The sequence below is a fragment of the Rhinopithecus roxellana genome, chromosome 16 (genome assembly GCF_007565055.1).
Source record: "Rhinopithecus roxellana isolate Shanxi Qingling chromosome 16, ASM756505v1, whole genome shotgun sequence".
NCBI classification, from domain to species: Eukaryota; Metazoa; Chordata; class Mammalia; order Primates; family Cercopithecidae; genus Rhinopithecus; species Rhinopithecus roxellana.
The window spans coordinates 22,363,001-22,381,550 of record NC_044564.1 but is presented as its reverse complement, the minus strand read 5'-3'; the positions used below and the strand labels follow the sequence as shown (position 1 = coordinate 22,381,550).

The 18,550-nt window shown below is 47.9% G+C and overlaps 1 protein-coding gene across 4 annotated transcripts in view; it reads right to left on the bottom strand.

Annotated features, from left to right (window-relative positions):
• The window catches only part of RNF38 (ring finger protein 38), a 154,222-nt gene extending 136,180 nt beyond the window's left edge, over positions 1 to 18,042 (bottom strand). For 3 of the 4 annotated variants that reach the window (XM_010369951.2, XM_030919402.1, XM_010369952.2), the window contains exon 1: positions 17,749 to 18,042. In XM_010369951.2, coding sequence (XP_010368253.2) covers positions 17,749 to 18,001 — 253 coding nt within the window. In that variant the 5' untranslated portion in view covers positions 18,002 to 18,042. The remainder of the gene's footprint in view (positions 1 to 17,748) is intronic. The other variant, XM_030919408.1, reaches the window with a different exon arrangement.
• Positions 18,043 to 18,550: the final 508 nt, after the last annotated feature.

Below are 18,550 nucleotides of genomic sequence, written 5' to 3'. Positions count from 1 at the left end.
CAAAAAAAAAAAAAAAAAAAAAAAAAGTCAAATCTTTTCACTTCTTGCTTTGCTTCTTGGATTTGTTTGGGAAGGAGGAGTGTTTCTTTTTTAGCAAGTAATGGTAGCTTTTACGTGAAGCTTTAAAATATCATGGAATAGTAACAATTTCAGTTTTCAACAATATATGCAGTTTTAATAGAAATATGAGATAATTCGATTACAAGAGTTCTTGACTTACATTCCTGCCATCAGCAAAGACAGTCAACAATGTCTTAACAGCCACCAAACATATCAAACTCTAGATACGGTCCAAACCTAAGGTTATTTTAAAAACTAAAAACAGGCCGGGTGCGGTGGCTCAAGCCTGTAATCCCAGCACTTTGGGAGGCCGAGACGGGCGGATCACGAGGTCAGGAGATTGAGACCATCCTGGCTAACACGGTGAAACCCCGTCTCTACTAAAAATACAAAAAAAAAAACTAGCCGGGCGAGGTGGCGGCGCCTGTAGTCCCAGCTACTCAGGAGGCTGAGGCAGGAGAATGGCGTGAACCCGGGAGGCGGAGCTTGCAGTGAGCTGAGATCTGGCCACTGCACTCCAGCCTGGGTGACAGAGCGAGACTCCGTCTCAAAAAAAAAAAAAAAAACTAAAAACAGTGTGTAGAAACTCTTCAATCATCTGGATTAATTGGTTTTTATCCTGCCTGTATAGAAACAATATCTTCCTCTTATGAATTAATTCCACAGTTTAGTAATTTTGAAAGGCAGAGAATTCATTTTTCCTTCCTAGGTATCCATAAGCCAAGCTTGTCTAACCCACAGCCCAGGACGGCTTTGAATGCAGCCCAACACAAATTCATAAACTTTCTTCAAGTGTATTTTATGTGTGGCCCAAGACAATTCTTCTTCCAACATGGCCCAGAAAAGACAAAAGATTGGACATCCCTGGCCAGCAGTTAGCAGCACTCAAATAAAAAACAAGCCTTATTCCAAGTTTCTGTATCTGGCTTTGACCTTAGAAGCCCATTTTGCCATAGATCATTTTCTAAATGGTAGGTTCCCAGGATGGCCCACCAATACCATTAAGTCCACAATATAGATGAGATAGTGAACTATCAAGCCCAGCCAAGAACTTTTTCTTTATCTGCTTAAGTGCCCAAACAAGCACTCAGTTAAGATCTAATGTTGAGAATCACAGAGCATGGGACCTTTTATTTTTTTATTTTATTTTTATTTTTTTTTTTTGAGAAGGAGTCTCGCTCTGTCACCCAGGCTGGAGTGCAGGGGCACGGTCTCGGCTCACTGCAACCTCCACCTCCTGGGTTCACATCATTCTCCTGCCTCAGCCTCCTGAGTAGCTGGGACTACAGGCGCCCGCCACCACGCCCGGATAATTTTTTATATTTTTAGTAGAGACGGGGTTTCACTTGTGTTAGCCAGAATGGTCTCGATCTCCTGACCTCGTGATCCACCCGCCTTGGCCTCCCAAAGTGCTGGGATTACAGGCATGAGCCACCGCGCCCGGCTGAGCATGGGACCTTTTCTAAGAAGTAACCTAAATATGACTGATGTATAGCGAATCCAGGGCCGGGTACAGTGGCTCACACCTGTAACCCCAGAACTCTGAGAGGCCGAGCGGGTGGATCACCTGAGGTCAGGCGTTCAAGACCAGCCTGGTCAACATGGTAAAACTCTGTCTCTACTAATAATACAAAAATTAGCCAGGCGTGGTGGCACATGCCTTTAATCCCAGCTACTTGGGAGGCTGAGGCAGGAGAATCACTTGAACCCAGGTGGAGGCTGCAGTGAGCCGAAATCACACCACTGCACTCCAACCTGGGTGACAAGAGCGAAACTCCATCTCCAAAAAATAAATATATACAATAAATAAAAAAATAAAGAGAATCCGCCAGGCACAGTGGCTCAAGCCTGTGATCCCAGCACTTTGGGAGGCCGAGACGGGCGGATCACGAGGTCAGGAGATCGAGACCATCCTGGCTAACACAGTGAAACCCCGTCTCTACTAAAAAATACAAAAAAATAGCCGGGCGAGGTGGCGGGCGCCTGTAGTCCCAGCTACTCGGGAGGCTGAGGCAGGAGAATGGCATGAACCCGAGAGGAGGAGCTTGCAGTGAGCTGACATCCAGCCACTGCACTCCAGCCTGGGTGACAGAGCAAGACTTCGTCTCAAAAAAACATAAAAAATAAAAAAAAATAAAGAGAATCCAGAGCTGGGCACAGTTGGGGGTGCCTATAGTCCCAGCTACTCAGGAGGCTGAGGCAGGAGGATCACTTGAACCCAGGAGTCCAGCCTGGACAACATAGTGAGACCCCATTTTTAAAAATAAATAAATAGCCGGGTGCAGTGGCTCATGCCTGTAATCCCAACATTTTGGGAGGCCAAGGCAGGCGGATCACCTGAGGTCAGGAGTTCGAGACCAGCCTGGCTAACATGGTGAAACCCCGTTTCTACTAAAAATACAAAAAATTAGCCAGGCGGCCGGGCGCGGTAGCTCAAGCCTGTAATCCCAGCACTTTGGGAGGCCGAGACGGGCGGATCACGAGGTCAGGAGATCGAGACCATCCTGGCTAACACCGTGAAACCCCGTCTCTACTAAAAATACAAAAAACTAGCCGGGCGAGGTGGCGGGCGCCTGTAGTCCCAGCTACTCCGGAGGCTGAGGCAGGAGAATGGCGTAAACCCGGGAGGCGGAGCTTGCAGTGAGCTGAGATCCGGCCACTGCACTCCAGTCTGGGTGGCAGAGCAAGACTCCGTCTCAAAAAAGAAAAAAAAAAAAAATTAGCCAGGCATGATTGTGCGCTCCTGTAATCCCAGCTACTTAGGAGGCTGAGACAGGAGAATCGCTTGAACCCAAGAGGCAGAGATTGCAGTGAGCCGAGATTGCACCATTGCACACCAGCTTGGGCAACAAGGGCGAAACTCCAACTCAAAAAGGAAATTAAATAAATAAATAAATAAATAAATAAGTGTACCACTCCAATGCAGGTACTCCTACTACTGATGTGACCAAGTAATGAATGACTTAAAAACTCAGTTTTTAAAACCCTAGCATAGTAATTCAGAACTTAAAGTTATTTCTCAGGAGAGACAAAGGCAAAACAAAAGACTGCAAATTCTCTTCATTGGATAAAATAGTGACCGACTTCGCTTATATTCAGTCTTTTGTTATCAAAACTAATTGCTATGTTTTCGAAGGCTATCTGTAAAGTAAGATGCAGTAAAGCACGATGGCTAAAAATACAGATTCTGGAACTAGACCACCTGGGTTCATATCCCAGGTAACACTCTTAAGAGCTGTACCATCTCCAGCGAGTTGTTTAACCTCTGTGTGCTCCAGTTTCATCTGTACAATAAGTATGATGAGTCCCTTAGGGGACTGCAGTGAGGATTAAATGAATTAATCCACATAAAATACTTACAACAGAGCCTTAAATAATAAGCACACAAAAAGTGACCACTATTATCTAGATATTTAAAAACAGGTAGAATTGGGGCCGGGCGCGGTGGCTCAAGCCTGTAATCCCAGCACTTTGGGAGGCCGAGACGGGCGGATCAAGAGGTCAGGAGATCGAGACCATCCTGGCTAATACAGTGAAACCCTGTCTCTACTTAAAAATACAAAAAACTAGCCGGGCGACAAGGCGGGCGCCTGTAGTCCCAGCTACTCGGGGGGCTGAGGCAGGAGAATGGCGTAAACCCAGAAGGCGGAGCTCGCAGTGAGCTGAGATCCGGCCACTGCACTCCAGTCTGGGTGGCAGAGCAAGACTCCGTCTCAAAAAAAAAAAAAAAAAAAACAGGTAGAATTTAGAAAAGGAACTGAAGGGAAAAGAGGCATTATAGGCTGAAGTAACAAACAATCAAAGGAACAGAAGTAGAAAAATCACACACAGGTGGGCAAAAAGGTGTTGTTCCATTTCCCTGGAGAACAATATTTATGATGAAGAACAGCAAAGACTGGAATAACGAGGACCCAAGAATGCTGGCCCTCAATGCCAGACCAAAAAATATGGCTTTTACTTAGAAAGCAGCCATTTAAACATTTGATCTAATTAAATCAAGGTCAATTATCAAGGTTATCAAATCATATTATTAAGCCCGGTGGCTCACACCTGTAATCCCAACACTTTGGGAGGTCGAGGTGGGCGGGCGGATCACCTGAGGTCGGGAGTTTGAAACCAGCCTGGTCAACATGGTGAAACCCCATGTCTACTAAAAATACAAAAATTAGCTGGGCATGGTTGCACGCACTTGTAGTCCGAGCTACCCACTTGGTAGGCTAAGGCAGGAGAATTGCTTGAACCCAAGAGGTGGAGGTTGCAGTGAGCAGAGAGAGCACCATTTCACTCCAGCCTGGGCAACAGAGTGAGACTCTGTCTCAAAAAAAAAAAAGTCATATCATTACTATTAATGCAATTGTGATGTTTTTGCAATCCCAAAAATGCATTTGTTCTGCTAACACTGTCATAATCTATCATTGAACTGCTGCATATCTAAATTATCTCTGAAATCCTCACTGTGCCTAGTACATAGTAAGCATTCAACAAATGTTTACCAAATTATTATTAATATTAGTAATTATTATTATCAATCATTATCTTTTTGTGTGTTTGTGAGACAGAGTCTCCTTCTGTCACCTAGGCCAGAGTGGAGTGGCGTCATCTTGGCTCACTGCAACCTCTATCTCCTGGGTTCAAGCAATTCTCCTGCCTCAGCCTCCCAAGGAGCTGGGATTAAAGGCGCCCACCACCACACCTGGCTAAGTTTTTGTATTTTTAGTAGAGGCGGGTTTCCACCCTGTTGGCCAGGCTGATCTCAAACTCCTGACCTCAGATGATCTGCCCGCGTTGGCCTCCCAAAGTGCTGGGATTACAGGCATGAGCCACCAGGACCAGCCTCAAATCATTATTTTTTAGTGGCCAACAGAGAGCAGTGAAATAGAGACAGGGGTTAATCCACAAAAGAAATATAAATTAGCCGGGTGCGGTGGCTCACACCCGCATCCTATCACTTTGGGAGGTTGAGGCGGGCAGATCACAAGGTCAGGAGTTCAAGACCAACCTGGCCGATATGGTGAAAGCCCGCCTCTACTAAAAATACAAAAATTAGCCGGGCATGGTGGCAGGCACCTGTAGTCCCAGCTACTCTGGAGGCTGAGACAGGAGAACTGCTTTAACCGAGGAGGTGGAGGTTGCAGTGAGTTGAGATCATGCCACTATACTCCAGCCTGGGCGACAGAGCAAGACTTTGTCTCAAAAAATAAATAAATAGCCGGGCGCAGTGGCTCAAGCCTGTAATCCCAGCACTTTGGGAGGCCGAGACGGGAGGATCATGAGGTCAGGAGATCAAGACCATCCTGGCTAACACAGTGAAACCCCGTCTCTACTAAAAATACAAAAAACTAGCCGGGCGAGGTGGTGGCGCCTATAGTCCCAGCTACTCGGGAGGCTGAGGCAGGAGAATGGCGGGAACCCGGGAGGCGGAGCTTGCAGTGAGCTGAGATCTGGCCACTGCACTCCAGCCTGGGTGACAGAGCGAGACTCCGTCTCAAAAAAAAAATAAAATAAATAATAATAATAATAAATAAATAAATAAAAGAGAAGAAAAAGGAAAAAAGAGAAATATAAATATTATAAATAAGGCAAATAAAGTAACCTAGATAATAGTTTACAATTAAGCTAAAATAAGTCATTGCTATTCAACATACTTAACTAAAATACGTTTTTGTTTTGTTTTTGAGACTGAATCTCGCTCAGCCACCCAGGTTACAGTGCAGTGGCATGATCTCAGCTCACTGCAACCACAGTCTCCTGGCTCCAAACGAGTCTCCCATCTCCCCAGGAACTGGGATTACAGGCATCCGCCATCATGCCTGGCTAATTTTTGCATTTTAGTAGCGACGGGGTTTCACCTTGGCCAGGCTGGTCTTGAACTCCTGACCTCAGGTGATCCACCCACCTTAGCCTCCCAAAGTGCTAGGATTATAGGCATGAGCCACCCCACCCAGCCAAACCTTGTGTATTTTGAAGTCTTATAAATTTAGCTGTCAAATTGGTACAGCCTTTTCAAAGGATTATTTGGGCAATATCTGCTTATGGGCAGTCTTTTGTGTGTGTGTGTGTGTTTTTTTTTTTTTTTTGAGATGGAGTTTAGCTATTGTTACGCAGGCTGGAGTGCAATGGCACCGTCTTGGCTCACTGCAACCTCTGCCTCCTGGGTTCAAGTGATTGTCCTGCCTCAGCCTCCCAAGTAGCTGGGATTACAGGCGCCCACCACAGTGCCTGGCTAATTTTTTTTGTATCTTTAGTAGAGACCGGATTTCACCACGTTGGCCAGGCTGGTGTCTAACTCCTGACCTCAGGTGATCCACCCACCCTGGCCTCCCAAAGTCCTGGGATTATAGGCATTTCCCAATCCAGGACAAAATTATGCTGGGGGGTAAGAATAAAGGTCTAACTCCTGACTTGACTCCAAGTAATTACAGGAAAGGACAGCTTACAGTAGCCATAGGTTTCCATGGAATACATACTATCTAGCTGTACACCATAGACGTCAATGCTAATTACAGCAACAAAAAGGGCCACATCCTGAGAATGGACTCCTGAAGTTTACAGTCCTAAAGTCTAAAGATCACCTTGCAATCAATTGTTTGGTGCATTTCTTACAAAATACAACAACAGGCCAGGCGTGGTGGCTCACGCCTGTAATCCCAGCACTTTGGGAGGCCGAGGGGGGCGGATCACAAGGTCAGGAGATCGAGACCATCCTGGCTAACACAGTGAAACCCCCGTCTCTACTAAAAATGCAAAAAATTAGCCGGGTGCAGCGGCGGGCGCCTGTAGTCCCAGCTACTTGGGAGGCTGAGGCAGGAGAATGGCGTGAACCCGAGAGGTGGAGCTTGCAGTGAGCCAAGATTGCACCATAGCACTCCAACCTGGGCGACTGAGTGAGACTCCGTCTCAAAAAAAAAAAAAAAAAAAAAAAAAAAAAAAAAAAAAAAAAATACAACAACAAAACAGGCTGGGCATGGTCATTCACGCCTATAATCCCAGCACTTTAAGAGACCAAGGTGGGAGGACCACTCGAGCCCAGGAGTTCCAGACCAGCCTAAGCAATATAGTGAAACCCCATCTCACAAAAAAATCTAAAAGGTTAGCAGAGTTGTCACACCCATAGTCCCAGCTACTCAAGAGGCTGAGGTGAAAGGATTGCTTAAGCCTGGGAGATAGAAACTGCAGTGAGCGGCCGGGCGTGGTGGCTCAAGCCTGTAATCCCAGCACTTTGGGAGGCCGAGACGGGTGGATCACGAGGTCAGGAGATCGAGACTATCCTGGCTAACACGGTGAAACCCCGTCTCTACTAAAAAAATACAAAAAACTAGCCGGGTGTGGTGGCGGGCGCCTGTAGTCCCAGCTACTCGGGAGGCTGAGGCAGGAGAATGGCGTGAACCCGGGAGGCAGAGCTTGCAGTGAGCTGAAGTGAGCTGAGATCCGGCCACTACACTCCAGCCCGGGCAGCAGAGCGAGACTCCATCTCAAAAAAAAAAAAAAAAAAAAAAAAAAAGAAACTGCAGTGAGCTATGATCACCACTGCCACCGCACTGCTGAGTGGGCAACAAAGCAAGACCTTGTCTCAAAAAACAAACAGAAAACAGCAGTTTGAGATACCAGTAACAAGTAATATAGTAATAATTAACATATTAAGAAAAAAGTTTTCAGTAAAAGATTGCCAACAAGACTTCTTAGAAGCACATCATGACACAGAATGGTTGACATAAGTGTTTATTACCGGGCATGGTGGCTCACGCCTGTAATCCCAGCACTTTGGGAGGCCAAGGCGGGTGGATCACGAGGTCAGGAGTTCCAGACCAGCCTGGCCAATATGGTGAAACTTCGTCTCTACTTAAAAAAAAGTACAAAAATTAGCCAGGCATGGTGGCGCAGGCGTGTAGTCCCAGTTACTGGGAAGGCTGAGGCAGGAGAATCGCTCGAACTCAGAAGGCAGAAGTTGCAGTGGGCCAAGATCGTGCCACTGCACTCCAGCCTGGGGCAACAGAGTGAGACTTCGTCCCAAAAAAAAAAAAAAAAAAAAAAATAGTTTAGTGGCCAGGCCCGGTGAGAAGGAGGTTGCCGTGAGCTGAGATCACACCACTGCACTCCAGCCTGGGCGACAAGAGCAAAACTTCATCTCAGAAAAAAGAAAAAAATGAGTTTATTAAGCACATCAGCCAGGCGTGGTGGCTCACACCTATAATCCCAGCACTTTGGGAGGCCAAGGTGGGTGGATCACCTGGGTCAGGAGTTTGAGACCAGCCTGGTCAAAAGGATGAAACCCTGTCTCTACAAAAATACAAAAATTAGCTGGGAGTGGTGGTGCGCACCTGTAATCCCAGCTACTCAGGAGGCTGAGACAGGAGAATCGCTTGAACCTAGGAGGCGGAGATTGCAGTGAGCCAAGATTGCAGCATTGCACCCCAACCTGGTTGACAGAGCAAGATTCCATCTCAAAATAAAAATAGAGAGAGACAGTTTATTAAGCATACATCCCTAGATAAACTGTTTTTTTTTCTGGTGGCAATAGGGAGAAATCACTTCCCAAAAATGTCAGTAAGTGCTTAATTAAAAAAAAAAAAAAAAGATTGGCCAGGCATGGTGGCTCACACCTGTAATCCCAGCACTTTGGGAGGCTGAGGAAGGCGGATCACCTGAGGTCGGGAGTTCAAGACCAGCCTGACCAACATGGAGAAACCCCGTCTCTACTAAAAATACAAAATTAGCTGGGTGTGGTGGCGCATGCCTGTAATTCCAGCTACTCGGGAGGCTAAGGCAGAATGGCTTGAAAACCTGGAAGGCGGAGGTTGCGCTGTGCCGAGATGGCGCCATTGCACTCCAACCTGGGCAACAAGAGCGAAACTCTGTCTCAAAAAAAAAAAAATAAGATTAGTGGGCGCATCCCTGGGAGAGTAAGCAAGTTATGTATTTGGTTTTTGTGGGCAATCAATCATTCTGCTAACACAAACATAAAGCAAAGTAGACCCAGATTTCTATATATCTTCCTCTAAAGTACTTTCAAGTTACAATTTCAGACTTAAAAAAAAAAAAGTTCCAAGCTCAGTCTTGTCCTTTTTTTTTTTTTGCCCCGCCCCTCCCTCCGCCCCCGTCTTGTCCTTTTTTAAAGCTGCAAGTATTATAATTTAAAACTCTGAAATGTATTCACTTAAACACGTTCCTGTCACTAACAACAACACTCTATTATCCACTTTTGGTACTGTCTCCAGATGATTTTTAATCCCTGCCTGACTTCTCCCTACCAACAAGTACTTGGATACCATCTTTATCCTGCCTGCCCCCACTACTTGGTTGTGCCTAGGGAATTATAATTACAGTGATCCGGCCTTTAGAACATCCTCAGAGCACAAAGCTTCTTTGTATAATGGTGGAGGGAGGGTGCCCTCCAGGCTCCACAGAAAAGAGTGGGTGGTAGCAACAGAGGAAGAGGAACTGGAGCCACTATGGTGGCCCTCAGTTCTAGTTCAATATTGTTTGTGGGAATTTACTTGTAGTGACCAGCCAGGGTTCTGTTGGGCCTCTGCATCCCCTCACATATGGGGGTGAAGAGAGAAGCAGGGCCTATCCTGGCAGATGGGCACAATCACCATGCCCAGACCAGGGAGCAGAAGGAAGCAAGAAATTTGGGAGAAAAGCAAGCAATAACTGTCTTGAATTGCACCCCTTTAGGCAGCTGGCAAGACCTTAAGTGAGGAAGTTTTGACAACGAAGGCTATCACCCTAATTAACCAGTGGCTAGTATTGGCATGACTGGCACTCGGTAGATGCTCAAATATGTATTGAGGTGGCAATAAAAATCTACATAGGAGGACAAATCTATAAAAGTTTTAACAAGATAGCATAAAAGCCAAATGAAAAATACTTTTTATTAATTATGAGTCCCAGCCAGGCACAGTGGCTCATTCCTGTAGTAACCCTAGCACTTAGGGAGGTCAAGGCAGGAGGATTACTTGAGCTCAGGAGTTCAAGAACACCCTGGGCAACATAGCAAGACCCCACCTCTTTAAGTATGAGTCCCAACTCTTCTCTATCTGTAAATGTGACTTTTTTTTTTTTTTTTTTTGAGATGGAGTCTTGCTCTGTCGCCCAGGCTGGAGTGCAGTAGAGCGATATTGGCTCACTGCAACCTACACCTCCCAGGTTCAAGTGATTCTCCTGCCTCAGTCTCCTGAGTAGCTGGGACTACAGGTGCACACCACCATGCCCAGGTATTTTTGTATTTTTAGTAGAGACAGGGTTTCACCATGTTGTTTCACCATGTTGCCCAGGTCTCAAATTCTTGAGCTCAAGTGATCCACCTGCCTCAGCCTCCCAAAGTGCTGGGATTACAGGCGTGAGCCACCGCGCCCAGCCCCATAAATGTGATTATTAAATAAACACCTGTTTTACTTTCAGCCTACTCCACTTCTGTTTAGTCTGAGGAACTGCTCACTTTTTAGTTCTCTGACAATAAAACAAATTTCAACAGAAGGTCAGCATGCAGCATCTGCAGCCACTAAAATCCAAGGTGCAGAAGCAGAATGGACAGGCAACTTTTCAACTCCAAGAACATCCCAAAAGCACTACAAATTGTCCTACTACCTAATTGCTTGCTATTCTTCTTTCCATGTATACAGTTTTCTCTCTCTTTTTTTTTTTTTTTTTTTGAGATGGCGTCTCACTCTGTTCGCCAGACTGGAGAGGGCAGTGGCACCATCTCGGCTCACTGCAACCTCCGCCTCCCAGGTTCAAGCAATTGTCCTGCCTCAGCCTCCCAGGTAGCTGAAATTACAGGCACGCACCACCACGTCCAGCTAATTTTTGTATTTTTAGTAGAGACAGGGTTTCACCATGTTGCCCAGGCTGGTCTCAAACTCGAGCTCGTTATCCACCCGCCTCGGCCTCCCAAAGTGTTGGGATTACAGGGGTGAGCCACGGCGCCCAGCTCCTTCCATGTATATAGTTTTTCCTCTTACTACTACTTCCCTACATTTCTCAACAAAGTCAAAGGATCAGTATATACACCAAAACTCACAATCTCTCACTCCCTTATCTCTATACATATTTTACCAAAAAAGTAGAAAATGCACTGATAGCTTTCTTTTTTTTTTTTTGAGACGCAGTCTTGCTCTGTCGCCCAGGCTGGAGTGCAGTGGCCGGATCTCAGCTCACTGCAAGCTCCACCTCCGGGTTTACGCCATTCTCCTGCCTCAGCCTCCCGAGTAGCTGGGACTACAGGCGCCCGCCACCTTGCCCGGCTATTGTTTTTTGTATTTTTTAGTGGAGACAGGGTTTCACCGGGTTAGCCAGGATGGTCTCGATCTCCTGACCTCGTGATCCGCCCGTCTCGGCCTCCCAAAATGCTGGGATTACAGGCTTGAGCCACCGCGCCCGGCCTTTTTTTTTTTTTTTTTTTTTTTTTTTTGAGACGCAGTCTTGCTCTCCAGGCTGGAAAGCAATGGCACAATCTCGGCTCATTGCAACCTCCGCCTCACGGGTTCAAGGGATACTCCGGCTTCAGCCTCCCGAGTAGCTGGGATTACAGGTGTGTGCTGCCCAGCTAATTTTTGTATTTTTAGTAGAGGCGGGGTTTCACCATGTTGACCAAGCTGGTCTCAAACTCTTGACCTCAGGTGATCCACCCTCCTCGACCTCCCAAAGTGCTGGGATTACAAGCGTGAGCCAACACACCCGGCCAGTGATAGCTTTCGAAAGCATGACTTAACTATTGATAAACCCTAATATACTCATCATTCTACTCTTCCACCTGTCCAACATCACTGCAGTTAACTGTTCTAAGCAGTCCCAAGAACAGCGCTAATATCCATCTAAGTAGAACAGGAAATAAACTGAAACCATTCTGGGTAAGGCCTGCAGGTAAGAATCGTTTATTTTCCTTCTGTGGGCACAAGACCACTTGTGTTAAACATCTTTAGTTTTTTAACATATAATTTCTTTTAAAAAGTTCCTCCAAGACAGCAGCAAAAGGAAATCGAAACTTCCTATCCACCACCCTCAATCATGTTTAAAAATAATAATAAAAAAGACAACAGAAACCACTTCAAACGTACCTTTCCCTAGAGCCCCCAGAACAGCATTCGTCCATGACAACTGTTCTGAAAAACACTCTGCCATTATTTCCGAAAGCAGAAGGAAGTCCAGTCTTGTCCTTGGTTTGCACTCCCCACTCCTCTCTCTCCAAGAAAAAAACGAAACAGCAGGAAGCATAAACAACCACTTAATGGAAAATACAAATGGGTAAATATTTTCAAAATTCGCTAAAAAGCCTCAGGTCTTCAGGAATGCTAGTGCAGGGGGAAATAGGAAGAGAAAAATAACTGCATTTACCCCTCCAAGTGAGCACTGTAAGAAGACAAGAGCAAATGTGGCACATAGCTACTACACTTTCTCTCCTCCATTTACCAGATACTTTTGTCTTTTTTTTTGAGACAGAGTCTCACTCTGTTGCCCAGGCTGGAGTGCAGTGGCATGATCTCAGCTCACTGCAACCTCCACCTTCTGGGTTCAAGCAATTCTCCTGCCTCAGCCTCCAAAGTAGCTGGGATTACAGGCATGCGCCATCATGCCCAATTAATTTTTCTATTGTTAGTAGAGACGGGGTTTCACCATGTTGGCCAGGCTGGTCTTGAACTCCTGACCTCAGGTGATCCACCCACCTCGGCCTCCCAAAGTGCTGGGATTATAGGCATGAGCCACTGCGCCCGGCCAACAATGGTATTTTCTAAATAACTTATTCTGTATGTATTTCTCCAGCCTCATAACAAAGTTTACCATTTTAAGCTATGCTCTTTGGTTCAGCTGAGCATGGTGATAAAAAGCCCCTTCCCATGAAAAGTTCACATGGAGAACTCTTGGAGCCCCTAGGGCAAGCACCAACCCAGACCTCATGGTAAAGCCCACAATGCATATGGACGAAACTGTTAGTTACAGCTGGACTAACAGTTCCAAAGCTGCAGAGCAGTGCTAGATCACAGATCACCTTTGTGTGGATTAGAAAAGGTACCCCTTCTCTGAGGCTACTCATCTTGGTAAGTGGAGTACAGAATAGATTTCCACCCTCACTTGCCATTCGAAACAGGTATCTTTTTGCTGGGTGCAATCTCTATGGTCCTATACCGCAGCACTGTTAAGAAGTGTACCGGCCAGGCATGGTGGCTCATGCGTGTAATCCCAACACTTTGGGAGGCCGAGGCAGGCTGATCACGGAGGTCAGGAGTTTGAGCCCAGTCTGGCCAACGTGGTGAAACCCCACCTCTACTAAAAATACAAAAATTATCCGGGCATGGTGGCAGATGCCTGTAATCCCAGCTACTCGGGAGGCTGAGGCAGGAGAATCGTTTGAACCTGGGAGGTGGAGGTTGCAGTGAGCCGAGATCACGTCATTGCTCTCCAGCCTGGGCAACAAGAGCAAAACTCTGCGTCAAAAAAAAAAAAACAAAAAAGTAAAAGAAAAGCATACCTGGGCAATGCTGCACCTCCAAAGTGGGTTTCCAGAAAGAGGAACCTTAATAAAGACAAACAGGCCGGGCGCGGTGGCTCAAGCCTGTAATCCCAGCACTTTGGGAGGCCGAGACGGGTGGATCACGAGGTCAGGAGATCGAGACCATCCTGGCTAACACCGTGAAACCCCGTCTCTACTAAAAAATACGAAAAACTAGCCGGACGACGTGGCGGGCGCCTGTAGTCCCAGCTACTCGGGAGGCTGAGGCAGGAGAATGGCGTAAACTCCGGAGGCGGAGCTTGCAGTGAGCTGAGATCCGGCCACTGCACTCCAGCCTGGGCGATAGAGCGAGACTCCGTCTCAAAAAAAAAAAAAAAAAAAAAAGACAAACAGGCACTTCACAAATTTCACTACCAGAAAGCCTCAGATTTGTTAATATATTAATTCATTCATAAACACATCAGGACTACAGGAAAAAAGGTCTAACAGAGAAGGAAAACTAGCACATTTGGGAGAAAGGACACTCTTCCATCTTGACGGATGATCAGTTGTTTAGGAAACCTTAATCTTTGACCATAGGTTCAGACAGCTGAACCTCAAATGTTGGTCATAAGCTAAAACAATCACTAGCATCTGCAGAGGGATGGATCATCTTTATCTTAAAAAAGACATGATCACATGTTTACCTTTGGGGGTTTTACTTTCTCCAAATTTTCCTTCTCTGCTAGACCCTTTTTGCCCTTATCCTAACTTTAAAACCACATACAGTTGACACATGTACTTAAAATCTGTAAAATCTGATAAATAACCCTGGTAGGTAGTGGGTCCCTTAGCTAACTCCAATGAAAATCAGAGGAATGGACAACCTAGATTAAGAGAGGTATGGCATCCAACCCTATCATTCTTTTAGGCTCCATAAAAGAGGTAAAGTATCACATGGGTCAAAATTCCATCCCAGTCATCCAGGAGTGGGAACAGAGGGGCAGCCTAAGGAAAAGATGAGGGCTAAGCTGGGGCAAAGCTAAGACAGTGGTTCTCAAACTTTAGTGGACATCAGAATCTATTGGGGAGTTTTCTCAGAATCAGATGTCTGGGTCCCTCCCTACACTTGATACATCAGAATGTCCTGGAGCACATCTATTTCGACAAGGCTCAAACTGCTGACGCAGGTTCACTAGAAAGTTTAGAAATAATGAGAAATCTACCACAACTATCGGCAGTTCCAAAATAAAAGTCATCCATTGCAAAATTAGGTTTAGCAGGTCAGAAAGGGGCGAAAACGGATCACCAGCCTGCATGTATAACAGGCTGCGCTGGGCTGGAGCCTGTAGGGAGAGGTCCATTATTATATAGAGACAAAAACAGTGTTCTATAAACAACATTTTTTGTGTGGAAATATTTCAAACATTTGAAAAATATTTAGAATATACTAAATATTTCTGTACCCTACACCCAACATTATCAAATCTTAATTTACAATTACCTGATTCAGATTTTTTTTAAAGTAATAGAACATTAAAGGTATAAATAAAGCCCTTTTGTGTACTCTTGTGTAATCGCATTCCTCATCTTCTCTTCCCAAAGACAATCATTACTCTTAATATGCATATTTTAATACTATCACCACATATGGGCATAGCCACAAACAATATTATTTTGCATGTTTTCAGATTTTACACAAGTGAAAAGATTCTGTAAGAATTCTTCTGACTTGCTTCCCCGCTCCATATTATGTTTTTGAGATTCACCTATTTTAATGCATGTGGCTAGTTTATTTTTCACAGTGCTGTAATATTCAATTGTATGGGTCTATCTAAAAACGTATTGGCCGGGCGCGGTGGCTCACGCCTCTAATCCCAACACTTCGGGAGGCCGAGGCGGGCAGATCAGGAGGTCAGGAAATCAAGACCATCCTGGGCAAAATGGTGAAACCCCGTCTCTACTAAAATTACAAAAAAAAAATTAGCCGGGCATGGTGGCAGTCACCTGTAGTCCCAGCTACTTGGGAGGCTGAGGCAGAATGGTGTGAACCCAGGAGGTGGAGCTTGCAGTGAGCTGAGATCGCGCAACTGCACTCCAGCCTGGGTGACAGAGCGAGACTCTGTCTCATGTCTCAAAAAATAAATAAATAAATAAAAATGTATGTATTATTCTGTTGGTGGATATTTAAGCTGGAATGAGCATTCTTGTATTTTTTCATACTTATTTTCTTGGACAAGTGTGCAAGGATCTCTTAGGATATATACCCAGAAATGGACATTTTAGGTAACTGAATATGTCTCCCCACCTTCACACTAAACACTAAATACCACTACTCTCTAAGGTGGTTAGATCCATTTACATTTCCACTACAGTATATAAAAGTTTATTTATCCACAGCCTTAATAATACTCGGTTTATCATAGCATTACATTTCTGCCAACCTGATCGGTGTCAAATGGCATCTCACTGTTGTTTCAATTTGCATTTCCCTGATTGTAAGTCTCTCAAGTACATTTTCTTGCTTTTAAGTATATATTTGCCAAATACGTGTTTCTTAGAGTTTTTTAGGAAAATCTAACCCATCTTGTCTGAATCGGGGCAGTCCTTCCCAAAGCACCCTGCCAACAGCCACCACAGCAGGAAAGCTAAGGTGCAAGAGGGCAGCAAGAAAACAGCTGACTTAAACAAGGAATCATCTTGGACAAAGGGTCTTAATTAATGCATTTGCTAATTAGTCTTTCCCTTCCCTCTTTTGTCAAGCCTTACTTCCAAGACAATACTCCAGGCACTGGGGGTCTGCATCCTTAGAACAGGAGCGAGGATGAGGGGGAAGGAGGGGGGTGCTCAAGCTAGAACGTTTCTATAAAAGTATAGCTGTCCTTACTCAAAGAAAAGAAGTGACTGCAGACCAATTCATACTCAACCTTGTAAGCTACCATCCACCTCCAACAGACTCCTTTCAAACTCATCACGTTTGGCACCTTCTTTGAAACATCCCAACCTTTTTCTCCAGCCTAGACACCGTCCCCCGCCCTTCAGCAACCCTTTCATCTCCCTTCCCCCACAATGACTGAATACCCTCTCCTTTTTCCCCATTCTATTTTCTAGCTCCATGGGACCCTCTTCCCTGCCTGTAACACGCTGCTCTCTCCCTTGCCTCTAGAATTCCAAGTCCTTTCCCCTTCCCTTTCCAAGAGACATCCGCAGTCAAAACAACCCACCTCATCATCCACCCCAAATAAAAACGGAAATCCCATGTATTACATGCCAGGCAGGCGGGTGACTCGGTCCCAATCCTCCCAGCTTCCTTCCCCCTTCACGCCTGGGATAGCTGTTCTTTCTCTGGGAGTTCTCCAAGTGTGGTAGGTCCAAACCACCTGGAAAAAACTCACATGGCCTTCTGTGCCGTAAATGTCTTTACCAGGGCCATGTATGCATTTCTGGTTTCGACATGAACGAAATTCGGGCCATTTACTGAAAAAAGACACCTTATGGGCGCCTCCACAAAAGCGGGCAGGCCTCCCTCCCAATGATTCCAGCTGAATTGGTTTCGTCCGTGCAGTGGTGGGGAAGGTGGCCTGGCAGAGACCAAACGGTCCCCACGATAAGAAGTTTCCGAAGCTCTGCCCCACTCACTCAAGAAAGCCCTCTCCCCGAGAGCATTCCCCGCACAGAAGTCTCTCCCGCTGCGGCTCCCCAGTGCACCACCAAGCTCCCAAGTCGGCCCCCTGCTCTTCTGTCCCACCCTGCAAGAGATCGTTACTCCCAAGCCTGCCCAAAAAGGGCTGGGTGGGTGTGCCAGGGTCCAGGGCCTGACCCCCTCCCCCCCAGATCAATCTCCCTCGGCTCCCGGGGGCCGGGAGATTGGCCTCCTCCCAGCCCCCTCTGCTCGGGGCCCGCGCCGGCCCAGGGTGGCCCTGGGTCCCAGCCAAGACACGGCTCTCACCGGCTATGTGACCTTGGGCAAGTCACTTCCCCCTCTAAGCCTCGGTTTCCTCCTCCGCCGAGCAGAGACCTAGAGAGGTCTTGCCCTGCACACCCTGGGGGAGGAGGCTACCCACCGGGTGGGAAAACGCTTTGTGAGACGCTCGGCGCTGCTGAGGCGCAGGGCTCGCAGGGGCTCCGGGGCCGGACAAAGCTGACCCGGACAACGCTCCTCCCCATCGGCGGGGCCGGGTGGCTGGACCACACGCCTCCGGCCCCCACCCGCGGGGCCGACCCACGCCCCTCCCCGCCTGGCCCGCTCCGGGACCCCATACCTGCTCCCGGCGCTCGGCCGCAGGCGCCTCCACCCTGGGCGCCCGCCCGGAGAGGCCCGTGGCCCGGAGGGCTGAGGCGGTCCGTGGCGGCGGGCTCCGCTCGGGGCGGCGGCGGTGGGGGGCGCGGGCGGCGAGGGGGCCCGAGCTCGGCCGGGCCCGGCCTGGGAGACGACGACTGAGGTTGAAAGTGCGCGGCGGCGGCGGCTGCTGAGGCGGCGGCGGCAGCGACCGCGGCGGCGGCGCTTCCGCTCATGGCGGGGCCGCGAGCAGCGGCTCCGGCTGCGACTCGACTCCGGCGCGGCGGGCGCTGGCTGGGCCCCGGCCGGCAGCAGCGGTGGCGGCGACGGAGGCGGCTCCCAAAGGGGGAGGAGGCGGAGCCGGGAAGCGGCGGCGGCGGCGGCGGAGGGGGCGGGGACGTGAAGGGGGCGGGGACGCCGAGGCGCCGCCACCAATGGGCACGGGGCTCCTCAGCCGCGACTCCGGGGGCGGGCTAGCGCCGCCGAGGGGTATCCTCAATCTCCGCCGCTCCCTGAGGCGGGGAGGCAGAGCGCGGGCCACCAGCCGGGAGAGCCCCGCTCCCGGGGTTGCCCCGCCCCTGGGGCGCGGCCGCTGGCCTCTGGGGCCAGGCCTCGCGCGACTCAAGCTGGGGCTGCGCTTGGGCTCCGCTGCGCAGGGGTTCGCGCCCGCGAAGGGGCCGGAACTCGGCCCAGATAGCTGCTGCTCGCAGCCCGCCCGCCAGACTCCCTCCTCCGCTTCCCCGCACTGGAGCCGCAGCCTCCTCTCCCCTCCTCTCCCTCCCTTG